The sequence below is a fragment of the Mastigoproctus giganteus genome, chromosome 13 (genome assembly GCF_048544385.1).
Source record: "Mastigoproctus giganteus isolate SK-2022 chromosome 13, ASM4854438v1, whole genome shotgun sequence".
Lineage (NCBI taxonomy): Eukaryota > Metazoa > Arthropoda > Arachnida > Uropygi > Thelyphonidae > Mastigoproctus > Mastigoproctus giganteus.
Genome location: NC_143587.1, coordinates 140474809 through 140498793, shown reverse-complemented (window position 1 = coordinate 140498793; position 23985 = coordinate 140474809). Strand labels below are relative to the sequence as shown.

The following is a 23985-nucleotide window of genomic DNA, read 5'->3' as shown; positions in this document are numbered from 1 at the left end:
AGTTCTGTGGTTACTTGTGTTAGGTTTTGAACCCCACCCTCCTTGTGAATTTGGGCTTTTTATCCATGCGATCAGTGGCCTAACACAGTATTAGGTAGTAGGTCATAATTCAGTGTTCACTGAGTGTGTGTATATATATGGTTTTTGTATTAGACAAACCTGTCATAACAATGCTAGAAGAAATTAATTGAATTGAAATTAATATTTTATAAACCTTGCTCAAAACTTTTTGTGCCAGATATATGCTACCTATCAGAAAACTGTCTTTTCTTTGATTAGAGCAATCCTGAATTCATACTGCAGTGGGAATTGATGCACCTTAACCTTATTCACATTTTCTTCCATAGGAAATTTTAATCCCTGTATATTATTCATGTGTTTTTTATACTTGGTATCATCTTTTATGTTTGTTCCTTCTCAAGGACATGATACAAACTGTTATCCATTTGTATATTCAGATCTGCTTATGTTCTGCTTTTAAATCTATTATGAAATATTCCTCTTGATTTCATGCTTCTTACAGTTTTGTTCCATTTCTAAAATTTCTGTATTGTTGAAATCCTTATGGAAGAGACATGATTGAAACAGATAGCATGAGAAAATTATATTTTGAAATTGTATTCATTAGAATTTATAATCATGGTAATCTGTCGTGCATTAACATTTAAATCTATTTAGTATTAGTAGTGGCAAATGGTGTAAAAAAGCAGGTTTATAAATCTCAGTAAAAAAAAAAATAAATAAACCACTTTCCACATGACTTGTCCATTTCATCCAATGATTTGGCTAGTTCTTCCTTGAATTTATTCAAACTACCCACTTCCACAAAAAATGATAGAAGTTTGTTCCAACAATCAACAATCCACTGGCTGAAGGAAAACTTCTGTACATCTGTCTGCATCCATCCTTCCTCAGTTTCAGTTGATGTCCTTTCATTTGTGTAGTCTGAGCAAGAGGAAGAATGCTATCAACATTGAGCTTATTGAATCCATTCAAGGCCTTAAAAACCTCAATCAGATCTCTTAGCAGGTGAAAATTTAAAAACAAAATAGGACAGAAATTAATATTTTTCATTGAAAGAACCAAGTAAAAAAAATCATAATATATAAAAAACATAGGATAACAATAATTAGAGATTAAATATCTGAGCAAGCTAGAACAGATAAAAAATTATCTGAATATTTCACTGCGCTACCTTTTTGCTATAGCAACTGCTTTGAACCTTCTTAACGTTAACAAAACTTATTCATTGAGTTGCACATTATACAGGTATAATACTACAGCCTTAAGGTTAAGAAAATGAGAACATTTTCCTATGTTAGACCAGAATTATATTTTGTCCTTGAGTATAGCAAATGCCACTGCTCTTTCAGAGGTAAACTTTGATATTCTAGCTACATTGGTATCACAAGCAATGTCTTGACTGATGCTGCAGCCAAATCAGCAATACCACAGGATCACATTTGCTTGTTAGTCCCCTGTACAGACTGCAAGCATTTAATTCACAACAAACTATATTTATAATAGCAAGAATCTTGGCATGGGCACACCAACAACAGCAGGTAACCCTCGTATAACATGGTAATTAGGTTCCTCTAAAATCTCGTGTAGTGCGGAACTGTGTTATATGGGACTAAAAACCAGTACAGTGAGGGGGGTTATATTCCAAAAGCTAACAAAAATATACTTTTTTTAATGTGCCAAAAAAAATAAAAAGTTAAATATTAAAATCTTAATATTTGCAAAAGTAACCATAATTTAAAGTACTTATAACTCATGGTTACCTTTACCATACTGTGCCTATGTTTTGGCGTGAGCATTATTTTAAAGTACAAATTTAGTAGAAAATGGGATTTTCTGTATAAATTTGTACTTTAAATTTTTACTTTTGTATATTAGAAAAGTGCAGCAGAATATAGTTAATTAACAAATGGTTCTTTTGAAATAATTTTCAGCCAATATTCATTTTAATGAATTGTCAGTACAATGAAATGATTCATGCACTTTGGAGAAATTCATTGTAATAGGATTTTACTGTATATACAAAGGGTACTAGGAAAGTTTTGCAATATGACGCAACAATGAATCACAGGAAGCTGCTTGTTGCTGCATGTTGAGACATGTTCATACGTGCATAGTAGCCGCCGCGCCAAGTCGATGGGCTGAGTTATTCATTAGTAGTGAGAGTGTAAAGTGCTTGAGATGGCATCGTGGTCACGAAATGAGATAAGGACAGTTTTGCGGTATAATTTCGTGCGTGGTTTAACCATAGACCAGTGCTTAGAAGAAATGACTCTTGCACTAGATGATGATTGTCCACATCGTACAACGATATTCAGGTGGTATAGAGAATTCCAAAGGGGAAATTTCACTCTGGAGGATTCTGAGAGGCCGGGAAGGCCACGAACGTCAGTTACGGAGGAAACGTCAGTCACAGCAATTACGTTACTGCTGTGAGGAAAATGCTTGATGAAAACAGGCGAGTGACCTACCAACAGATAGAGGATACTTTGGGCCTAAATGCACCAGCAATTCGTTCGATTCTGCAAGATCATTTGCATGTGAAGAAACTTTGTTCTCTCTGGGTGCCGCATCAACTGACTGAAGAGCAGATGACACGACGTGTGACTTGGTGCCGGGAGATGTTAAAAAAGTTTGATAAGGAACAATCTCGGTATGTGAACAACATCGTGACAGGTGACGAGACTTGGCTGTACTATTACGATCTGCCGACCAAGGCTCAAAACAAAGTTTGGGTCTTTGATGATGACAACACACCCGTAATTGTCAGAAAATCCCGATCTGTAAAGAAGAAAATGATAGCTGTATTTTTCAAATCGAGTGGAATTGTGGAACGTGTCGTTTTGGACACGCAGAAGGCAGTCACAGCTAAGTGGTATACTGAACAATGCCTGCCTAAAGTCATTGGATCTATGAAGAACCTGCGGCCAAAGTCAAGAATGGACACCTGGTACCTCCATCACGAAAATGCTCCAGCTCACCGCGCCAAAGCCTGCACCGAATATTTGACCACGACAGGACTGAAACTTCTCGAGCACCCTCCCTACAGGCCAGACCTTGCTCCCTGCGACTTTGCACTGTTCCCGCATGTGAAAATGAAGCTAAAAGGGAGGCGGTTTTCCAGTGATGAGGACCTTCTATGGGCTTGGGACAACGAGTGTGCTTTACTCCCTAGTGAAACTTGGCAGAACTGGTTTAAAGATTGGTTTCGGAGGATGGAGAGGTGTATTGAATGTAGAGGAAATTACTTTGAAAAAATTAAATAAACAAAGCTGTATTGCAAAACTTTCCTAGTACCCTTTGTACATGTAAATTGTGACCTCCCCAATTCTAATGGATCATGCCATATAGCTTGCAGTATAAACAGCAGAACAGCTTCTTATGCTTGAGCAGTGGTAATTGCTGGAATATACACTGGTGTTCAAAGAAAGTGTATCACCTAGGAATTTCACATTTGTAACCCTTTTTCACGATGGTATGTTACATTGATGACTAGCATCACAAATAGAAATATAAACAAAAGATATTTATTAATAGCTAAGGCAAAGCTAAGTAATATTTGACAGATGCTCTCAAAATATTCCAAAATGAGCATTTGCAACCTTCATACAACAGTTTTGGTAAACACGACAATTATGGCTGAAATGTTATCAGAAGCCCTCGGTTTTCTTCAGTTTATCATTTTAAATGGAAAACAAAATGAAAAGTTCACCAGGTGCAAACTGATATTTAGTTGAACCGCCTCTGGCCCTGATGACAGCAGCACATCGTCGAGGCATTGATCAGATCAGTTTCTGAAGATAATCAACTGATAGTTCATGGTTCCAAACACGTATGGCTTCCTGAAGTTCACGAAGGGTCTTTGGTTTTTTTCTGGAAACTGCAGATTCCACACAATGCCAAGAGTTCTCTATAGGATTCAGGGCTGGGCTGTTTCCTGGCCAGCTAAGAGTTGTAATGGACTGTTCTTCCAAACATTTTTTTCACCTGTAACAAATGAAAACACATTACTGCCAAACGTCTAATGCAGAAATGAAGCTAAAGTAACTACAGAAGTGCCTACTTTCACTTTTCGCCCGATGACAAGAACCAGAGTCGTCCTGAAAGATGCAGTTACTTGGCAGGTTCAAATGGTCTCTAATGGTTGGCAGCAATGGCCTTCCAATATAGCCAAGTATGCATTGGCATTTACAGAACCTGTTATAAACTGCAGGTGACCTACACCGCGATATGAAATGCACCCCCATATCATTTGGCTGGTAGGGAATTTCACTGTAGACACCATACAATGTGGATGGTATTCTTCACCACATCTACGGCGAATCATTTGTCTTCATCAGAGCCATGTAGGTTGAATTTTTTCTCATCCGGGAAAATAACTAACTTCCACTGCTCAGGGGTCCATTTGACATGCTTCTTACACCAAATTAATCGGGCCTTTTTCATTTTTTTGTGTGAGGAGAGGCTTCTTCTTAGGACGACAGGCTAAAAGTCCATTTTTGAAGAGGCATCTTCTGACTGTTACTGCACTTGCTACCACTCCTGTATGTTCTTCCCATTCTCTTTTCAGCTCAGACGAAGAAGCTTTACGGTTTTTAAGGCATAAGCGCTTCAAAATGCAGTACTGTTTTGGTGTAGAGACTCGTTTGTGTCCAGTTCCTTTTTTTCTTATCAGCAGAAACAGTATTCTTGAGTTTGGAAAGAAATCTACTCACTGTTGACTGATTACAAGACACTCTATAAGCAATATGATGGGAAGAACATCCTTCCTCACATAAAGCAACAATAGCACTCTTTCTTCGTGGCATCAACTGCACGTAACTCACCATCCTGACAAAAGCAAGGAATGACTGCAACTCTTGCAGAACGTGCTTATACAGCTGAAAGTAACAGCTAATGCAATATTACGTCATCACCTATGCATGCATATCAATCTTATCTGATGCAATCTGTAAGATATATTGCCATATACTTATGTTATTCGGACGACAATTACAATTTTAAGGGGTGATGCACTTTCTTTGAACACCAGTGTATTTTTATCTAATATCTAAATGTGTTAATTAATTGAATTTAATTACCAAACTTTAGAAAACCAGAATGCATGTAATGTATCATAATTTTAATCTCAGAGTGATAGTGGTAATATTTAAGCCAACATCAACATGCAAAAATTATGATGCACTAAAAATTAAAATGAGAATAAGTTAAATGTATTCAGACTTTCAAAAGTTTATCAGTAAGACAGTTAAATTCCGTTTAAACATATTTAGTTAACTATATAGTATTGGTGTAAATACACCATAGTTAACCCATATATTTGAACTACGTATGTAGCGTAGAGGGCATCGTTTTAGTTGTATCTCATAATGTGGTTGCCTTCACAACGAGATATCTACTATTGCATTACTTCAAATAAATAACGCTTCTCTAGTAGAGAAGACTACTGCTATTTATTTTCAGCGGTACCACCACCCAGACGATCATTTCGAAGCTGTGCGGCTTCATCATCAGTGGGCGGGCAGGTACCCAGGTAATACAACAAGCCATCACAGTTGCGAAGTTATATCCACATTATGTTGTATTACCTGGGTACCTGCTCGCCCACTGATGATGAAGCCGCACAGCTTCAAAATGATCGTCTGGGTGGTGGTACTGCTGAAAATAAATAACAGTAGTCTTCTCTACTAGAGAAGCGTTATTTATTTGAAGTAATGCAATAGTAGCTATCTCGTTGTGAAGGCAACCACATTATGAGATACAATTAAAACGATGCCCTCTACGCTACATACGTAGTTCAAATATATGGGTTAACTATGGTGTATTTACACCGATACTATATAGTTAATTATCAAAACCCATAAGGATTATGCCCTGTGCATTTAATTTTCCAAAAACATATTTAGATATTAGATAAAAGTATACCAGTATTATACACAAGTTGGTGATGATTGATTGCAAAACACCGGCATTAATGCTATATTTTTATGTATTTCATTATTCCATTATCAGTGTTATGCACCATAGGATTAAAATATGGCCACTAAACAAAAAAGTTGCAATTATTCTGTATGAAACAGAAGTTCTTTGAAAACTGCTCTAGTAAAACAGTATTTAGAAAGGTAGAGAAAATTGCGCTGATTAATCTTCAACTAAAAATTTTTGAACAAAGATCTTTTATCGCTGCACCTGACAGTTGCAACAAAACCATTGCTGGAACCAATCTCCCTTAAATATTGATTCCTGAATGGTCCTATTTCAAAGGAATCCTTGAGGAAGTCACCTCAGAAGCAACTATAGCTATATGCTTAAACTGTTCTTCATTTGAAGTTTGCATTATAAATATAAGTTTTTAGATCCTCAGTAAACTGGACAACTAACAAATGGATTGTCCTGCTCTCTAGAAAGTAATACAATGGCAGATCCTTCTCAGATCATGTAAATACAAATTTAAACTAATTTCTGTAACCAACAGACTTTCAAATCAGAATGCACTTCGCTCTCAGCCTGATTTGAAGATAAATTTCATAAATATTGATTCCATTCCTCTTTTATGTAGTGACAACTATTTCCTGGCTTGAAAAGAATTGCCAATATCATTCCATTTAATCTACCCTAAACAATAACAGAATAATTTACTTTGTTAAGGAACTTTTTATTTTTGATGTTAATCAAAAAGATCTCAAGCAATTTATTTAATAAATATGGCATCATATAAAATGATTTTTAGCTTATAAATTTTGTTTCTGTGACTGTGTCACCCCAGGATCATTATTTTTATATTTTATATTTTGTTTTTTATAGTGTTTTAAGTTAACAGCTGTTGTTGTACATAATGTTGATTTGAATCCTCATTCTTTCTTCATAATGTTTTTTTTTTTTATTTCCAAAGAAGTACTCTCTCCTGCCACCCCCATCCCTGGGGTGGGAGACTATTTCAGTATGCCATTATATTGTTATGACCCCATGTTTTTAATTTAAATTTCTAAGTAATAACCTTGCATCATCCCACCTGGTTGTACCAGTGGCTGTTGCCAGGGGATACTTGATTTGTTATTTTCTCCAACTGCTGTATTTGTAAGCTGATGTTTTTTTTTTTTTAACTGATATTGATTGATTGACTGATAGATATACAAAGCTAAATCCTTTAAAAAAGATGTTATAGTGTGGTTTGCACATTCAGTTAGCATTATATAAAATTTATTTTGTTCTTTTTGTTCATTTTTATTGTAGGAACTTGTATTTAAGGAAGAAAGAGAGAAATTAGAAAAAGAGTGTGCATCTCTAAGAAATCTTTTACAGAATGCAGAGGTAAGACATTTTGCCACATGAATTTGATTTAAAAGTCCCATGTAGATAAAGATAAAATATTAATAGCTAGAGGATAAAAAAAAGAACTGTTAATTTTGTAAATGCTATTATGTTAAGCGTTTTTTATATACACTCAGTGATCGCTGAATTGTGACCTCCCCATTTGTAATGGATTATGCCACACAGCTCACAGTATAAACAGCAAAACAGCTTCGTATGCTCGAGCAGTGGTAATTTGCATCTGATCATGCAAGTCAAAGTGATGTAGTAAAGATATCACATAGTTTCAAAAGGGCATGATTGTGAGAGTGCATGCATTGAGCTTCCATATCAGAAACGTTATGTCTTATTGGTCGCTAATAGACCATTGTGGTTAAGGTATACAAAGAATGGTGTCGAATGGATCAAACCACCTCCTGCTGACAGAACTGTAAAGGATTAGGCAAGGTAGATGTTCATGGTAAGTGAGGGGAGCAGCACATTGTAAGTGCTCAAAGGCAGGTCACTGTGTGACAGTTGACATTGCAATACAGTATGGGGAATGTAAGAACAACATCCCATATGATGATGGACCCCACTCTCAGATGGATGGTGTTTCACATCAGAGGACCCAAGACACACCCTCTCCTCACTACTGATCATCATCGATGACAAATCCTGTGCTGTCAACAACATGCTGGTTGAACACAAGAGGGTTAGAAATGAATGTACTAGCTGAGCCCAAATGCCTGGTGCAACATTACAACAGATGCATTCGTGTGTGGCTTCTGACAAACAACGTAAGTCAATGGACCCATCATGCTTAGTGCATGCTATCCAACACCATACAGCAGATGGCAGTAGTTGCTTAATACAGGGCATGTTTTTCTAGCAAGAACTAGGACCCTTGGTGCATATGGACCATTTCGTTGGCGATGTCTACCAGCAGCTTTTAGGAGATAGTGTGCACCCTACCATATTGAATTTTTTCCCAAACAGAAATAGGATCTTTCAAGATAATAATGGCACCATGTCATTGGGCCTACACCACGCATGAGTGGTTCGAGAAATACAATGAAGATATCACTCATCTTGATTGGCCTCCAAATTCGCTTGACCTCATCCAATTAGCATTAGCATTAGTTGAGGCATATGAAACAAGAAAGCAAGCTTATACATCAGCCAAAAAAAAAAAAAAAAAACCTTCCCATTTCACCCATCCGGTCACTCCAAATGTTTGTCTAGTTCAGCCTTAAATTTATTTAAGCTATCAACTTTTGCAACAACAGATGAAAGTCTGTTCTAGCAATCAACTACCTGCTGGCTAAAGGCAAATTTCCACACATCTATTCTACAACTGTCTTTCTTCAGTTTGAATCTGTGCCCCTTCAGGTTCTTAATCTGAGGAAGTAGGAGTATCCCGTCAGCATTGAGCCTCCTCAAACCATTCAAGGCCTTATACACCTCAATCAGATCACCTTACAGTTGCCTAGTCTCCAGATGCTGCAACTTGCAGAACTTAAGCCTTTCTTTGTAAGTGTGCCCCTTTGTTCCTCTCACCAATCTTGTTGCTCTTCTCTATACTCATTCTAGCAACACTACATTCTTCATAAATTGAGGCCTCCAGACCGGTATACAGTACTCAAGGTGTGGCCTGACCATTGCCTTATACAAACGGATAATCACCTCCTTGTCTCTGCTAGCATATCATTGACAAAACTCCATGACCTGCTCTGGCAGCCTATCTACACTGCTCAGAGAACTTCATATCTGACTGCACAATTACCCCAGGTCTTTTTCATTCTCCACCTCCCTGAGTGTAGTACCACACAATTGGTACGTTTCTCTTGGGTTACTGCTACCCATATGGAGTACTTTGCATTTGTCAATGTTAAACTTCAGTTGCCACTTCTTAACATACTGTCTTTACTGTCATTAACAACCCTGCCAACCTTTGTACCATCTGAAAACTTGGACATTAAGCCTGATTCACCTTCATCAATATCGTTGATAAATACAAAACAACAATGGGCCCAGCACCAAACTCAGGGGGACTCCACTAATAACATTAGTCTGTGTAGAGCGGTATCCATTTATTACCGCTGTCTGCAGTCTCCCACTCAACCATCCCTTTATCCATTGCAGTAACTTGCCCTTAATGCCATACTGCTCCAATTTGTACAGCAGTCTTCCATGTGTAACAGTATCAAAGGCTTTCCTGAAATCCAAGTATATGATATCAAAATTATTTTTTGCATCCAATTCCTTTGTGACCACATTGTAGTATCCAATAAAATTGGTCAGACAAGACTTCCCCTTAGCAAATCCATGCCGTGTCTGAGCTATTACTGCTGTTTTGTCTAGGTGATCCTGTATCATCTCTTTAACCAGTGGCTCCATTATTTTCCCTGGAACAGAAATTAAACTAACAGGTCTTATAATTATTTGTGTCACCCTTTGAGCTCCCTTTGTGAATTGGGGGTACATTTGCACATCTCCAGTACATGGAGACCTCCCCTGACTCTAAGGATGCTCTCATAATTATGGTTAAGGGTTTGCTTACTTCCCTTGCTGCCTCATTCATTATAACTGGATAGATTCCATCTACCCCAGGTGCCTTTTTTATGTTTAACTTCAGTAATTTCTCTTCCATTTTGCTCTCAGTTATTATGAAATCACTTAGCTCCCTGTTACAGTTTGATAAACTTCTGGCATTCCCCTCCTTGAATAACTCCTCATGTGTGATTGTAGATGCAAAATACTCATTCAGTTTAACAGCTATTTGATCAGGATCATTAATAGTCAAACTATCTATGTTAAATGGACCAATGATTGAAAGAAATCCGTGCTGTTTTTCTTTGCGTCCTTTGCCAAAGATTTCTCGTAATCTGCTTTCATCTGCCTAACCTCCTTTGTGACTTGATTACAGATTAGTTTATATCATAGGCTTCTGTGTCACTTTGGTCATTTATGCCTAATGACCTTCAGATCATTAGGCATAAACAATTTCTCCTCCATTTTCCTCTCAGTTATTAAAAAATCATCTAGCTCACTGCCAGAGTTTACTTCATCCCTAGCATACCCTTCCTGAATAACTCCTCATGTGTGAATGTAGATACAAAATACTCGTTTAGTTTGTTAGCCACCTGAGCAGGATCATCAACAGTTAATTTGCATAGTTGATGCATCAGTGGTCACAGGACAGTCATTTATACTAGTTCTTGGGAAAAAAAAAAAAAATCTGAGATCCTGTATGCTGTTCCTCATAAGCCAGAGATTCTCAGCCTTTTTTTCACTAAAGAACTCAGAAAATTATATTTCTTATTCTGGGGAAACTGTACATACGAAAACATTTACATGCCAGAAAAAGTTGATTGCAGGAGTTGCAACATGGCTGAGTTAATCGATCTCAGGCAAGGATAGCATGATATTTCTCTCCCGAAAACTCAGGGGTTTCATATGGCAAACAGAAAAACAACCTCAGAACACACACAATTTACAAACAATATACACAGTAATATGGCCTTAGTTACTAATGCTCCTTAAAACCCTGCTATAACAGGTGTCTCCGTAGCCAGGTGGGAAGGAGCAGCAGTGCGTAGCACACGCTTCTTGATTAGACCGGGGTTCAAGCCCATCACCACCAAATATGGAGGATGCGGAAAGGTCAAGGGAATGAACACCGTATATTCCTGGAGCAATATGGCCTTAGTTGCTAATGCTCCTAAAAAACCAAATAACAACAACAACCTACTATAACAGCAGGGCTTGCAATTCAGTTACTGCTAAAGTATCATCAAGAAAATTTATTTGTAAATACAGTAGAACGTCGGATATCTGGAACATCACTTATCCAGAATAATTTGAAAAGCTGATCTCTCTTCCTTTTTTTTTTTTTTTATTAATGGTAGTACAGTAAGTGCCAGTTATAGTGATCATGTTTGCAAATTGAACTTTGATTCTAATAAGCAAAAGATCAAGTTTACTACCCATTTATAACTGATTGTACAGATAAACTGAAAATGGCAAATTGTTTTATGGTTGTGACCTCTAGAATTCTGTGTGACCTTCAGAAATTCTGGTCATTTGGCATCAATGACCAAAGGTCAAGAAAATTCACCTTCATTTTCAAATTGTACAAATGTCAATGGCTGAGCTGTACCTGTTATGCCTGTTTACTCATCAGCTTGGAAGGCAAATTTGGTATTTTTTTTGGTATTTCAGACAATACATCTTTAAAGTCATATGACATGTCATCCACACACCTACTAATAATATCATTAAAAAGAGGAATTGTCTCACTTTCAGCCTCTTAGCCTATCATTGTTTTCACTATTATTTTACAAGTAGGCATTCAGCATTTAGGTTTTCAGCATTGATGTGACTTTTCATTTTTTGTGCAACTAGAACAGAGCAAGAAGGTTAGGGTGGATGATAGAAAGGCTGTCCACCAAGAAATATAAAGTTAAAGGAATAGAAGGACATCCTTGTTGAAGAAGCCCATCCTCCACACAGTGTGGTGGGGGTGGATTTCTGGAAAGAAAAGTAAAAGATTTGTGGTGGTAGGGTCCACCAGGTGAAAATTAGCAACAAACGGTGCACATAGTCTACTTAATGTTTGGGGGTGAGGTGTTATCGGTGGTTTCCTACAACTGTACCATTAGTACTCTTGTGAAGAAACTCAACTCAGGCTCTGTAAATGCCAGGAGTGTGTGTGTGTGCTTTATGTAGATTTGTGTCGTCCTTCTAGCTACTTGGCTGTGAGGCCCTTGGTGGAACCCCACTTTGCCCATACTAGGAGGTGAGCCAGGCAGGAGAGATTGCTTCTCTGGATGGTCTCCACCAGGGTCACCTGAGCTTCCTGGACAAAGACCAAGTTAATAAGGAAAAAAGGAGATTATTAGAATAGTGGGGAAACAGTGCAAGAAAGGGTGAGTAAAATGGAAGGGAATTTGGAGGATGTAGAGGAAGGCATCCCCAAATTAACAATGGAGGCACGAACATTCCACCATGCAAAGAATAAGGGGGACCCCCAGGGATGGTGATGAAAGTTACGTGGCAAATTTGCTGTGTAGATCACCAGTGGCATGAATGGTCAGAGGCTGCTGGCAACAGAAATTCTACCCAGAAATAGCCAGGTTAACAGGAGCAGTCTATGACAGGTATGAAGAATCACAGTCCATGAAGATGAATGTAGAGATAAGAGTACATGAAGGTAGGTGTCCAGGTTTTTGTCAAATCCAGAGTCAGGTGTCAAGTCCAGTTCTGTTTTGTTTAAGAGGTAAGAGCGTAATCCGATTACAGTCTCATCCTGAAAAAGGTATGAGAATGCTAATTACCTGAAGAGGTGTATAATTTCAAGTCAGTGGTTTCCTTTGTTCTTTTATATGGGAGGTTTAGCATTGTTGTGACCTTGGGTCTGCTGACATTTCCTTTTAATGAATAGGTCCTGGGCAAACTGAGAGAAAGCACGATATTTCTGCTCATCATTAACTAGGAGGTGTTCATAACCTCGCTCGCAGTATTTGCTGAATTTTGGTGAAGAACCTTGATCTTATGTCTTCATAGAGCAGACAGTTATAGAAGAGGTGCTCTCAAGTTTCATTGCGCCTGCAGAGGCAGCGATGATCCTTTACTACAGTGATCTCAAACCGGCCCACGGGCCACATCTGGCCCCCCAAAGCAATTTTACACGGCCCGCAAATACATTTCAATTATATATTTGTTGTGAATACGGTGCTTGTATTCACTCTCATTTTGTTAAAAAAAAATTCCGGCCCGTCAGCTGCTTTCAGATCGTGCATTCGGTCCGCGTGCAATTTGAGTTTGAGACCACTGCTTTACTATACCCATTAAGGTGAGTTTGTCGTTGATTAAACTATGGCCCATAATAAGGAATGTAGTTTTTTTTTTTTTTTTTAAATAACTAAATGCAACGAGGCATAATACATTAAGAGTAAGAGTTTAATATCTGTATAATATCGGGACACGAGCGAAAAAGGCCGTGTCACCTATATGTATCTACCAAGAGTTGGCATATTAAACGTGCAGGCAAAGCCTTGGCAGCAATTTGGACTACATGCCACTTTCCTTATCACTGGACATGGATTGGCAAAAAGACTCCATGAGTTGGGCCTTGTGGAAAATGATTTATGTTCTTGTGGGTTACAAGAAACTAGTGTCCATATTATGCTCCATTGTGATCAATATGTTGATCTAAGGCATGAACTGGAGATAAGTCTAGATAGACTTGAACAACAAGATCTATGGATCATGTTCACAGATAGGGCTCTCCTATGGTACTTGAATAAGTTTGTGAGTTTAGTTTTTAAACGGAGAGCAAGACTAGATAGTTGTTCCCGCCTCCTCGTGGCTGGGGGCAGTAACACAGCCAATTAGGATATGTGAGACGATGACAGCTAATACTATATCCTTCTTGCCTGTGGCTAAGAGGATTAGTGCTCTCCCAAGATGTGTTGTGTTGTTTGAATTTTAAATAGTATTTTATTATTACTATATTAACATTTTTAGAACAGCTCAAGATAATAACACTGAAGTAGCATAATCCACATATAAGCCTAGGCTTAGGAGGTGGACTTGCTGAAGGTGAGTTGAATGAATGTATAATATCGGTGTAGATACACCATAGATAATTCTTAAGAAACTATGATGGTAGTGTGGGAGGCATCATTTGCTCTGTATCTCATATTGTGCTCTTCCTTCACAACGAGTTGCCATGGTATTGCACTACTTAATAGAGAAAACTATTGTTACTTATTCTCAGTGAGTACCACCACCCAGACGGCACCGTTTCAAAGCTATTGGCCTATCATCGGTGGGTGGGCAGGTACCCTGGTATTGCAGACGTGACAACCCAGTTGTGAAGATAATCACACAAAATATTATCATATAAACCTTTTATCATCTCTCATATTGTGTGATTATCATCACAACTGGGTTGTCACGTCTGCAATACCAGGGTACCTGCCAACCCACCAATGATAGGCCAATAGTTTTTGAAACAGTGCCGTCTGGGTAGTGGTACTCACTGAGAATAAGTAACAATAGTTAGTGAAGCATTAATTATTCTGAATTATTCCTCTATTAGTGAAGCGTTACTTATTCGAGGTAGTGCAATACCATGGCAACTCGTTGTGAAGGAAGAGCACAATATGAGATACAGAGCAGATGATGCCTCCCACACTACCGTCATAATTTCTTAAGAGTTATCTATGGTGTATCTACACCGATATTATATAGATATTAAACTTTTACTCTTAATGTATTATGCCTTGTTGCATTTAGTTATTTTAAATATTATCATATAAACCAGTGATTTTCTACCTTTTTTTAATAACGGCACCCCTAAGTAATTTATTTTATTTTGTGGCACTCCTACTCAATTTTTTGCCTGTTAGATCCTCTCTAACAGGCAGAATATATATATATATATATATATATATAATATTTAAAAAAATGTTATATGATAGTTATTACAATAATATAACTATAAACAAAATTACAATTCATAATACAAATTATATATATATATATATATATATATATCTATATATATATATATATATATAACAATTTTATTCTTTATATAGAGGTACTAAATAAACATCAATTATAGATAACGACAAAATTAAAAAAATAACAATAAGTTTAAGTAACTTAAACCCTAATTACGTGGCACCTCTGGAATGTTGTTGCAGCACCCTAAGGTGCCACAGAAACCTGGTTGAAAACCACTGATATAAACCTTTTAGCATCTCTCATATTGTGTGATTATCTTCACAACTGGGTTGTCACGTCTGCAATACCAGGGTACCTGCCCACTCACCGATGATAGGCCAATAGCTTTGAAACGGTGCCGTCTGGGTAGTGATACTCACTGAGAATAAGTAACAGTAGTCTTCTCTGTTAGTGAAGCGTTAACTTATTCGAGATAGTGCAATACCGTGGCAACTCCTTGTGAAGGAAGAGAACAATATGAGATAAGGAATGTAGTGTACAGACCCAGAATAAACCATGGAGAGGGTTTGGGATAAAGCTGGGCAACATTTGGTAAGGAATTTTTTGGTAATGGGGCCTTTGGTTGTCTCTGTCTATCTGTTTTGCCAGATTTGAATTAGTTGGGTTTGCTATTCTTTCTTGTTCCTGTTTGACATTTTTAGCTGAGCCAGTGGATGGATTCAGTGAGTCCCTTTGAGAGGCAGTAATGTAAACCCTGTATAATGACCTCCAGATCTAAGGGGAGAATGCCTGCCAGGATCTGAAGGGCAGGTATATCAGGCTTAGTGTCGTAGTTCGCAGATGATACAAAGGCTGGCAGGGTTGTTAATAACAGTAATAGCAGTGTGCTACTGCAACAGGATCTAGAAAATTTGGCAGATGGGCTGAAAAGTGGCAACTGAAGTTTAACCTTGACAAATGCAAAGTACTGCATATGGGTAGAAGTAACCCCAGAGAAATGTACCAATTGTGTGGTACTTCACTTAAGGTGGTAGAAAATGAAAAAGACCCCTGGGAGTAATTGTGCAGTCAGATACGAAGTTTTCTGAGCAATGCAGACAAGCTGCCAGGGCAGGTCATGGAGTTTTCTCAATGATATACAGGAATTTTGCTAGCAGGGAAAAAGAGGTGATTGTCCCTCTGTATAAGGCCATGCCTTGAGTACTGCGTACAGGTCTGAGGCCTCATTTTAGGAAGGATGTAAATTTGCTTGAACGTGTACAGAGAAGGGCAACAAGATTGGTGAGGGGAATGAAGGGATCCTCTTACCAAGAGAAGCTTAAGTTCTGCAAATTGCAGCGGCTGGAAACTAGGCACCTGCGAGATGATCTAATTGAGGTGTATAAGGCCTTGAATGGGTTGAGCACGCTGAATTCTGATGGGATTCTTTCACTTGTTCAGATTATGAACCTAAGGGGGCATAAATTCAGATTGAGGAAAGAATAGATGTAGAATAGATGTGCGGAAATTTGCCTTTGGCCAGAAGGTGGTTAATTGCTGGGACAAGCTTCTATCTGTTGTTGTGAAAGTTGATAGGTTAAATAAATTTAAGGAGGAACTGGACAAATATTTAGAGGAATTTGTTTTTTAAATTTTTTTTTTTTTTTTGGCTGATGCTGCATAAGCTCATACACTTGCTTTCTTGCATCACATGCCACTACTACTACTATTGCTGTTCGTGTAGCAAGCACATATAGTAGCTAGTTGGATACAGCACTGTATAATGATGGGTTTTTGTTTGATTCTTTTCCAGAGTGGTTCATGGATACCAGACTTCGGCACAGTGTGTTATGATGAGAAGAAAAATGGTCTTGTATAGTAGGGCAAGAGTGCAATGTTTTAAGCCCCAGTCCTGCTAATCCTTACAACCATGGCTGCATACTTTCTGATGGAGATATGCCAAGTGGGGAAAGAATGTGAGCTTAGAATCCGGGATATCTCTGAGGTACCCAAGTTCTGTTTGAAGTTTGATCATTCTGCGTGCTATCTTAATTTGTGGAGGCTTGGTGGTTTAAAGTGTTCCATTAAGGAGAATGGAAGTTGTCTTCTCTGGGGAGATATGAAGTTTGTGCAAGTCGGACATTCCTCAAGAATTTGCATAGCCCAGTTTCCAATTGTTTCCAGTGCTGCCCTGGAAACCCCAGGGATGGTGATGATAAGGTCATCTGTGAAGGCTTGGGCTGTGGAGGGTCCTAAGTTAAGATTGAGAAATTCATCCATGACCACCACCACATTCCAGAAGAATGGACCAGGGATAGAGCCCTGCAGACAGCCTCTGTAGACAGTGCAGGATACCCAATGATAGGCTTTTGCCGCAATGACTTTCCTGTTACTCAAGTAGTCCTGGATGTATGCATATAGGTTGGCAGATGGTGCAAACTTGCCGGGGGCATCTCAGGATGTTTGACTGCCAGAGATGATCAAAAGCCCCAGCAAAATTGACAGCGATTACCAGGAAATACTTTGAGGTGGTACTGGTGGCTGCTTCAATAAGTCTTAAGAGAGCGTAGTCAGTTGAGTATCCGGGGTGAAAATTGAATTGATTTGGTGCTTGAAGATTTTTTTGCTTATAGCAGGACTGTAGCCTTGGCAAGAGGATTGTTTCAAATACCTTGCTGAGAACTGATAGCAGTGCGATGGGCCTATACAAACAGGGCTGCTCTGGTGGCGCTTGGGATTCTTAAAGATAGTTGGTTGGGTACCTTCCAGTCTTCTGGAACTGTCCATATGCATTTGTTGTAGAGGTTTAACAAGAGGTTTGGGTGGGTTTCTACAACCTTTTTGATAATTTCTGGCTCAGTAGTCTAGACCAGGCCATTTTCTGTCCTTGATTTTGTGCAGGGCAAGGGAGTTCCTCAGTTGTGAATGGGTGTTCTTCCTCGATTGTGCTGTAGTTTTTCTCTAGACACATCCTTGTTGGGCAGTGGTTTGCGGTTCCTTTCCCCCAGATGAAGGGTGCATCCAGAATGTTGTTGATGGAATCATCCCAGGTCAGAGTAGTTATTCTCTGTGCAATTAGTGTGGATGAGATGGCATCTCCCTTGGGGAATTTGTTGGTGACAATTTTGTACACCACTCCTCATGGTTCATTATTGCCAGTGATGAGGTTCTCCGAGGATGCCCTCTTCTACATCTAATCATGGATGTGTATTCGTTTCTGATTCTACAATAGTTATTTTGGAGTTCCTCCACCTCATTAGGGACTAGAATGCACAGGCCCTTTGGAAGGTTGTGTGCAACTGTCAGTGGAGAGCATCCAGCTCAGGCCACCACCATAGGACAGCACCTGGACTCGGAGTTTTTCTCTTGATAGTTTGGTTGCAGGCATTTGTGATAATTGCTGTTATTTGCTGCTGGTGCTGGTTATGCATAGAATTAAGGTCGTAGGTACACCCTGTAAAGAAGTTTCAGTTGTTATAAAACTGGATCCAGTTAGCCTTGGTGATGGCAAAACAAGTTAGGTTGCTCCTGGAATGTGAGATTGGTTCTATGGATCTGGATAGGTAGAAGATAATCACCCTATGGTCTGATGTCATCCAGGCTTACCTGCCAGGCTGAGATTTTGGAGATTATAGATCTTGAGGCTGCAGTGACATTGATAGTGGATTCCCATGGGGTGCTGCTGAAGGTTGGAAGGTCATTCAGTCTATTTAATATATTGAAGGTGGATGTTGCAAAGAAATCTTCTGGGAAATGTCCATTGAGGATTCCTAAGTGGTTCATGGTAGTGTTATACCACATGGAAGAGTGATAGTTGACACCCAAAAGAGTGATTATCTTTTGCCTGTGATCCTTCCATTAGGTAGTAAAGTTTGTACTGTTCGGAGGTAGGTAATAGCCAGTGCAATATCCTCACATGGAGATGTGAGAATACAGTTAGATGGCATGAAATGAACCAATGGGCCCAATAATTTGGGTGCAGATGCCCAGGGGAACATAAGGAATGGATTTTAGTGACTTATTGTGGGGTTCCTTACGAGGATGGCAGCTCAAGGAGTATCAAACTCTGATTGGACAATTTTATATGTAAGAGGGTAATCCTTCACTTGCTTTGCATTGGTATATGGTTCTTGGAGAAATAAGAGGTTGATATTTTCCTCATCTGCCTTCATTCAAATTTGTGAGACAGCTTTTTATCAGTGTGAAACAAATAGAGATACAGATACAACCAAATATAAACTAAATATGAACTGACCAAAACAAAACAAAGAGGTAGTTTGTAATGCATGGAGATTGCCCCAGTATTGTCCATTGGCAGACAAAAATTTCTGCAATATTTCAAGGGTTATTTTTGGAATTTTTTTCATATTATATCAAAATTTTTATTTATTATTTCATGATTTTTCTCAGAACCCCTGATGATGTTCTGTGGAACCCTGGTTTAGAAACACTGTTATAGACCATTAGTGAAATGTCTGATTTAGTATCTATACCTCAGCATTTCTCCCCCCCCCCCTCAGCATTTTATTTTTAAATGGAACATTACTGAAACAACTTTGTTGGTAATCATTTCAGTAACTTTACTGTGCGCAAGTTACATGCCAATAGATGAGCTTTACCTGTTATGCTTTACTTGTTTCTCATTTCCAATTTTTACCCATGATCCAAGTAAATAAAAGGATAAATAAGAATAAAATAATATAGTTAATAAAAAGAAAAAAAGTAACTCACATAGCGAAATACTTATAGCGTACTTGCAGTAGAACTACATGCAATCCAGTTAGGTTTGATTAAAATAAGCTCTTGTGCACTTTCAGTTACAAAAAATATTTTTCTTCTTCTCATACAGTGTTGAAATGTATCCGGTGTTGCCTTCATTGCTTTAAAAAAAACACAATAAAGGAATGATTATCTTCTACATATTAAGACACGCTTGTATTTTGGGAAATGAAAGAGCATACAGTTAAACAGTCTGCTGAAGTCATCTTGATATGTAGGTAATGTGCATATCTATTACATGACTCCTAAGAAAAGATACAATTTAGCTTTATTTGCCCTGGTGTCATTAAACTATCACAATAACAATCTGTTATACAAGGAGTGCAATTTCTCTATTCAACTTTCTTTTCCTTTTTATATGTTGTTACAAATAATGCTTTGGTTTAGTCTTTTGGAACTTATCATTTAGAAAAAAATGAACTCCAAATAATGTGATGTAATCACTGTCGCTATTTTACATCCAGCTTTTAGCATTTTTGGTGCCTATTTCACGAACAAATTCTGCCTTTCTGTATTTGATATCTTCCATGACCTTTTCAATCTCAGTAATATAAATAGTATCCAAATTCCTATTTGAATCAGTTCCCTTTTCTTCAGTAAAATCTTCAGCTTCTTTTAGTGCAAAGTATTTACTGCTGCATACTTCTAAAATATCCATTTCCTCTGTTTTTAACTTCATCCTTATCATTTTTGGTTTCTTTAATTTTGGTTTTCTTCCCTGTTCTGAGATTTTTGCCTAAATGCAAAAATATTTTTCTAACATCCTGATATGTGTTTTCCATGTTAACCATAATCTTCCCAATAGTTTTCTGTAACTTCATGTAGCTTAGCCCTATTCCAATAAGGATTTATTAGTTTTATTTATTAACAGAATATTTACATTTCTGTTATATAGTATGAATCAGAGCTGTAATACTCGATAAAAAAACATTTCTGTTATGTAAATGCATGTTATGTATATGTTGCCTATATGCTAATGCAAAATTGAAACTAGCTTCTTCTTTTGAATTCTCACCAGAATTCAATGTTGTTATACATCATCTAATATTGTAAGTCATGGTTCCACAATAAATAAGTTAGTTAATGTATGCAGTGTGTTACATTTCAGGTACATTAGATTTTTATTACTTCAGTTGATATAAGAAATAAAAATCTAATTTTTTTTTCCTTCTTCTCTGATTAATGGAAAATAAAATTAAATAACTAATTATCTTATTACTAATTATTTACTATATACAATAATACAATATAACAATGTAACAATATATTTAATATAACAATAAAACAAACCTCCTTTACAAAACTAAAACATTATTATGTGAATAGGGTACACTGGTGGCAGACTGCAGCTTGTTAAACCCAAGTGTGCACTGTGCCTTCGTGGGGTTGGTAAATTTCACCATGATTACGATTTTGTAATTATGCTGTAACCTACTGCAGTGTGACTTTTCCAGTTGGTGAATAAAATCTTAAAGATATCTCTATCACCTGGAAGCAGCTTCAGGTTTATATCATGTACCATATTCACACAATAATGTTTGAGTTTTCTAAAAGAGGTTTGTGGACACCGTGTATATAAGAGTAATTGTTTTCACTTCACTGCACGTATCTCACAACATCATATTTTGTAATACTTTATAATTAACAGTACATGAAGTGTAACATGTGTTTCAGACTATGTGATTTAATAAATTAAACAGTTGTAGTATATTGTCAATGCTTTTTGTAATGTATTTACTTATTTCTTCCTGGATTTTAATAAGTTGAAATATCACATATGTATTTGTTGTTTCTGCTGTGATTAATATAATAAACAAATAGTAATAATTCATGATTTAAGTATTTAATAAACCGATAAAAAAAAAAGAGGTAAAAGAATGGCTTTTATGCACAAACCAAGAATGTTTTGTTTCTGTTACTCCATCATATTGGCCGCCCATTCATCCAACCAACACACAGCAGCAAACATATTTAGCGCTTCAGCTATGAGATATGTATATGATAATCTATATGATATGTATAAAAATAATAATAATAACTGGATTTCTTTTGATCTTTAATGAAATTTGAGAATTCTCAACAAATTTTTCTAAAAGAGACCAAATACAAAATTTCACGAAAATCCATCCACTGGAGTAGATTTATTACATGCAGACAAATGTATATGGTGAAGACAATAGACACTTTATGCATATATTGCTGATGTGCCTGAAATGAATAATTCAAAGTGGCTTAATTTAAAGGTACAAAAATTTGGTCCCTTGTGTTTGTTTTGAATTAATGGGGGGGAAAAATATTTATGTTCAAGTTAGAACACTGAATTTTCCGTTATAACCAAGAAAACAATTCAAAATTAGTAATTTTCAAAGCCAGTTAATAGGGAAAAATTAACACGTACTTGTTGCTTGTGGTTTTATGGTGCAAAGCTGCTTCAGCTATATTGTGCTTAACACACATGTATATATGTGTGGTATATGATGTACATAAGATATATGTATATCATATACAGGCAACCCCCGTATAACATGGTACTTCTACAACACGGTTTCGTTCTAACACGTTTGATAAATTGTGGCAATCCTCGCACAACACCGTACTTATATAACACTGTTTCACTCTAACATGGTTAGAGAATTTCGGCAAACCTCGCCAAAATTAATGTGTTGTGCGAATAACGTGGTATTTTTGAGCAATTATGCGGAGAAAACCCTACTATTATTATGTTGGATGCAATTTTTCAATATTTCCATTCTTTTTTGTGAATCTCTGCTGTTGACTTGCAAGTCGTTATGCAAAAAAAAATTATTGGGAATTCCCTGTATTTTATTTTTTACAGAAATCCCAGTGTTAGGTTCTGTGCTATTGAACTTGTGCTTGTTCGAGACCACAAAAAAAAAAAAAAAAAATTGTGACTTCAAAGCATTACTAAACTTTGTTCTTAAGAACTGTATTGGAATGATTTCTTTGTTGTGAATTAAATTCCAGCCCTAAATTATTCCAAAGGAACTGAGGCATAATTTGGCTAACTGCTGCTTTATTAAAGAATGGTTTCTAAATTGTTTTGTGCCAGCTGTAGAAAACTATTTAAAGCGGAAAAATCTAGTAAAAGTTTAATTGCTATTGATAATGATCCAGGCCAACCAAAAGATTTAAGCCATAGAAAATGTTGAATTACTATTCCTCCACCTAATACAACTTCTGTAATTCAGCCATTAGATCAAGACACTATATATCTACCATTAAAACTCATTACATCAGAAATTTTACGATGGACTTTGGAAAAAAATTATTCTGAATCTATTGAAGTGATGGAGGCATGGAAACATTTCTCAATTGCGTACTGTATCGGAATCATAACTTTATCGCTCAAAGAAATAAAACCATAAAGATTAAAACTGTGTTTGAAATGTATGGCCAGAGTCAGCTCATTCAGGAAATATGGTCGAACCGGAAGAAAATGGAATCAGTGCAATAGCAGATGTTGCTAAGTCAGTAGGAAGGGGGTTTGATGATATAACTACTAAAGACGTTCAAGAATTACTGTTAGAAAAGAGGCTGGCGAAGTGGATTTGGTGGAAATGGCATCGGAGGTAAACCAAATCAATTCAGAGGATGATAGCGCAGATTAAAATTCTGAAGTTCCAAATTTTAAACTAAAAATAATACAGGAAGGCATAAACTTAGCCGAGCAATTAGAATCTTATTTTCTGAATGGAGTTCCTTCAACTGTGAGGAACACAAATTTCAAAAAGGGAGCTTCAAAAATGCTTAGCTCCATACCATGCAATTTACAAAGATCTATCAAGCAAAAGGAAACAAACCCAGATTACTGAATTTTTAAAAGAGAACAAAAGATACACGAAATCTAGATTCTGCAGAAGACAATTCAGAAGGTGAAGGTATTCTGCAACAGAGAAAACATACTCGTGTTTAGCAGCAGTGAAGTGGCAGAAAATTAAATGCACATACATTATCTGACATATATGTATCACAGTTTGTAAAACGTTTGTTCAGTTATTACTATTTTTAATAAAAATTAAGTTTCCGATAGTTCTAAAATGATGTATTTTTGTTAGATTTTGGAACAAGACCCCCTTTTTGCACTGGTTCTCAGTCCTGTATAACATGATTTCACACTACACGAGATTTTATGGGAACCTATCTACTGTGTTATACGGAGGTTACCTGTATATAGTTTCAACACAAGATCAATAAAAACAGTTGCTTGAAAACTTAAGGAGTTAAAAAGAACTCTGAAAATTTTTTGATTCTTCCTCTTTTTTAGGCATGTTAACATATATTCATAATGTATCTATTGTCTTCACTATTACCATGTCCATATGCATGTATCAGCTTAGCTCCCAATGATCAGATTTTCATGAAATTTTATATGGGTCTTTTAGAAAGATTTGTCAAGCCATCCCAAATCACACAAAC

At 37.1% G+C, this 23985-nt stretch overlaps 1 protein-coding gene across 1 annotated transcript in view; it reads left to right on the top strand.

The window, feature by feature from the left end:
* LOC150076491 (uncharacterized) overlaps window positions 1-23985 on the top strand; it is a 392042-nt gene that overhangs the window by 283797 nt on the left and 84260 nt on the right. The window contains exon 14 of the mRNA XM_090387905.1: window positions 7255-7332. Within this exon, the coding sequence (XP_090244031.1) occupies window positions 7255-7332 (78 nt within the window). The remainder of the gene's footprint in view (window positions 1-7254; window positions 7333-23985) is intronic.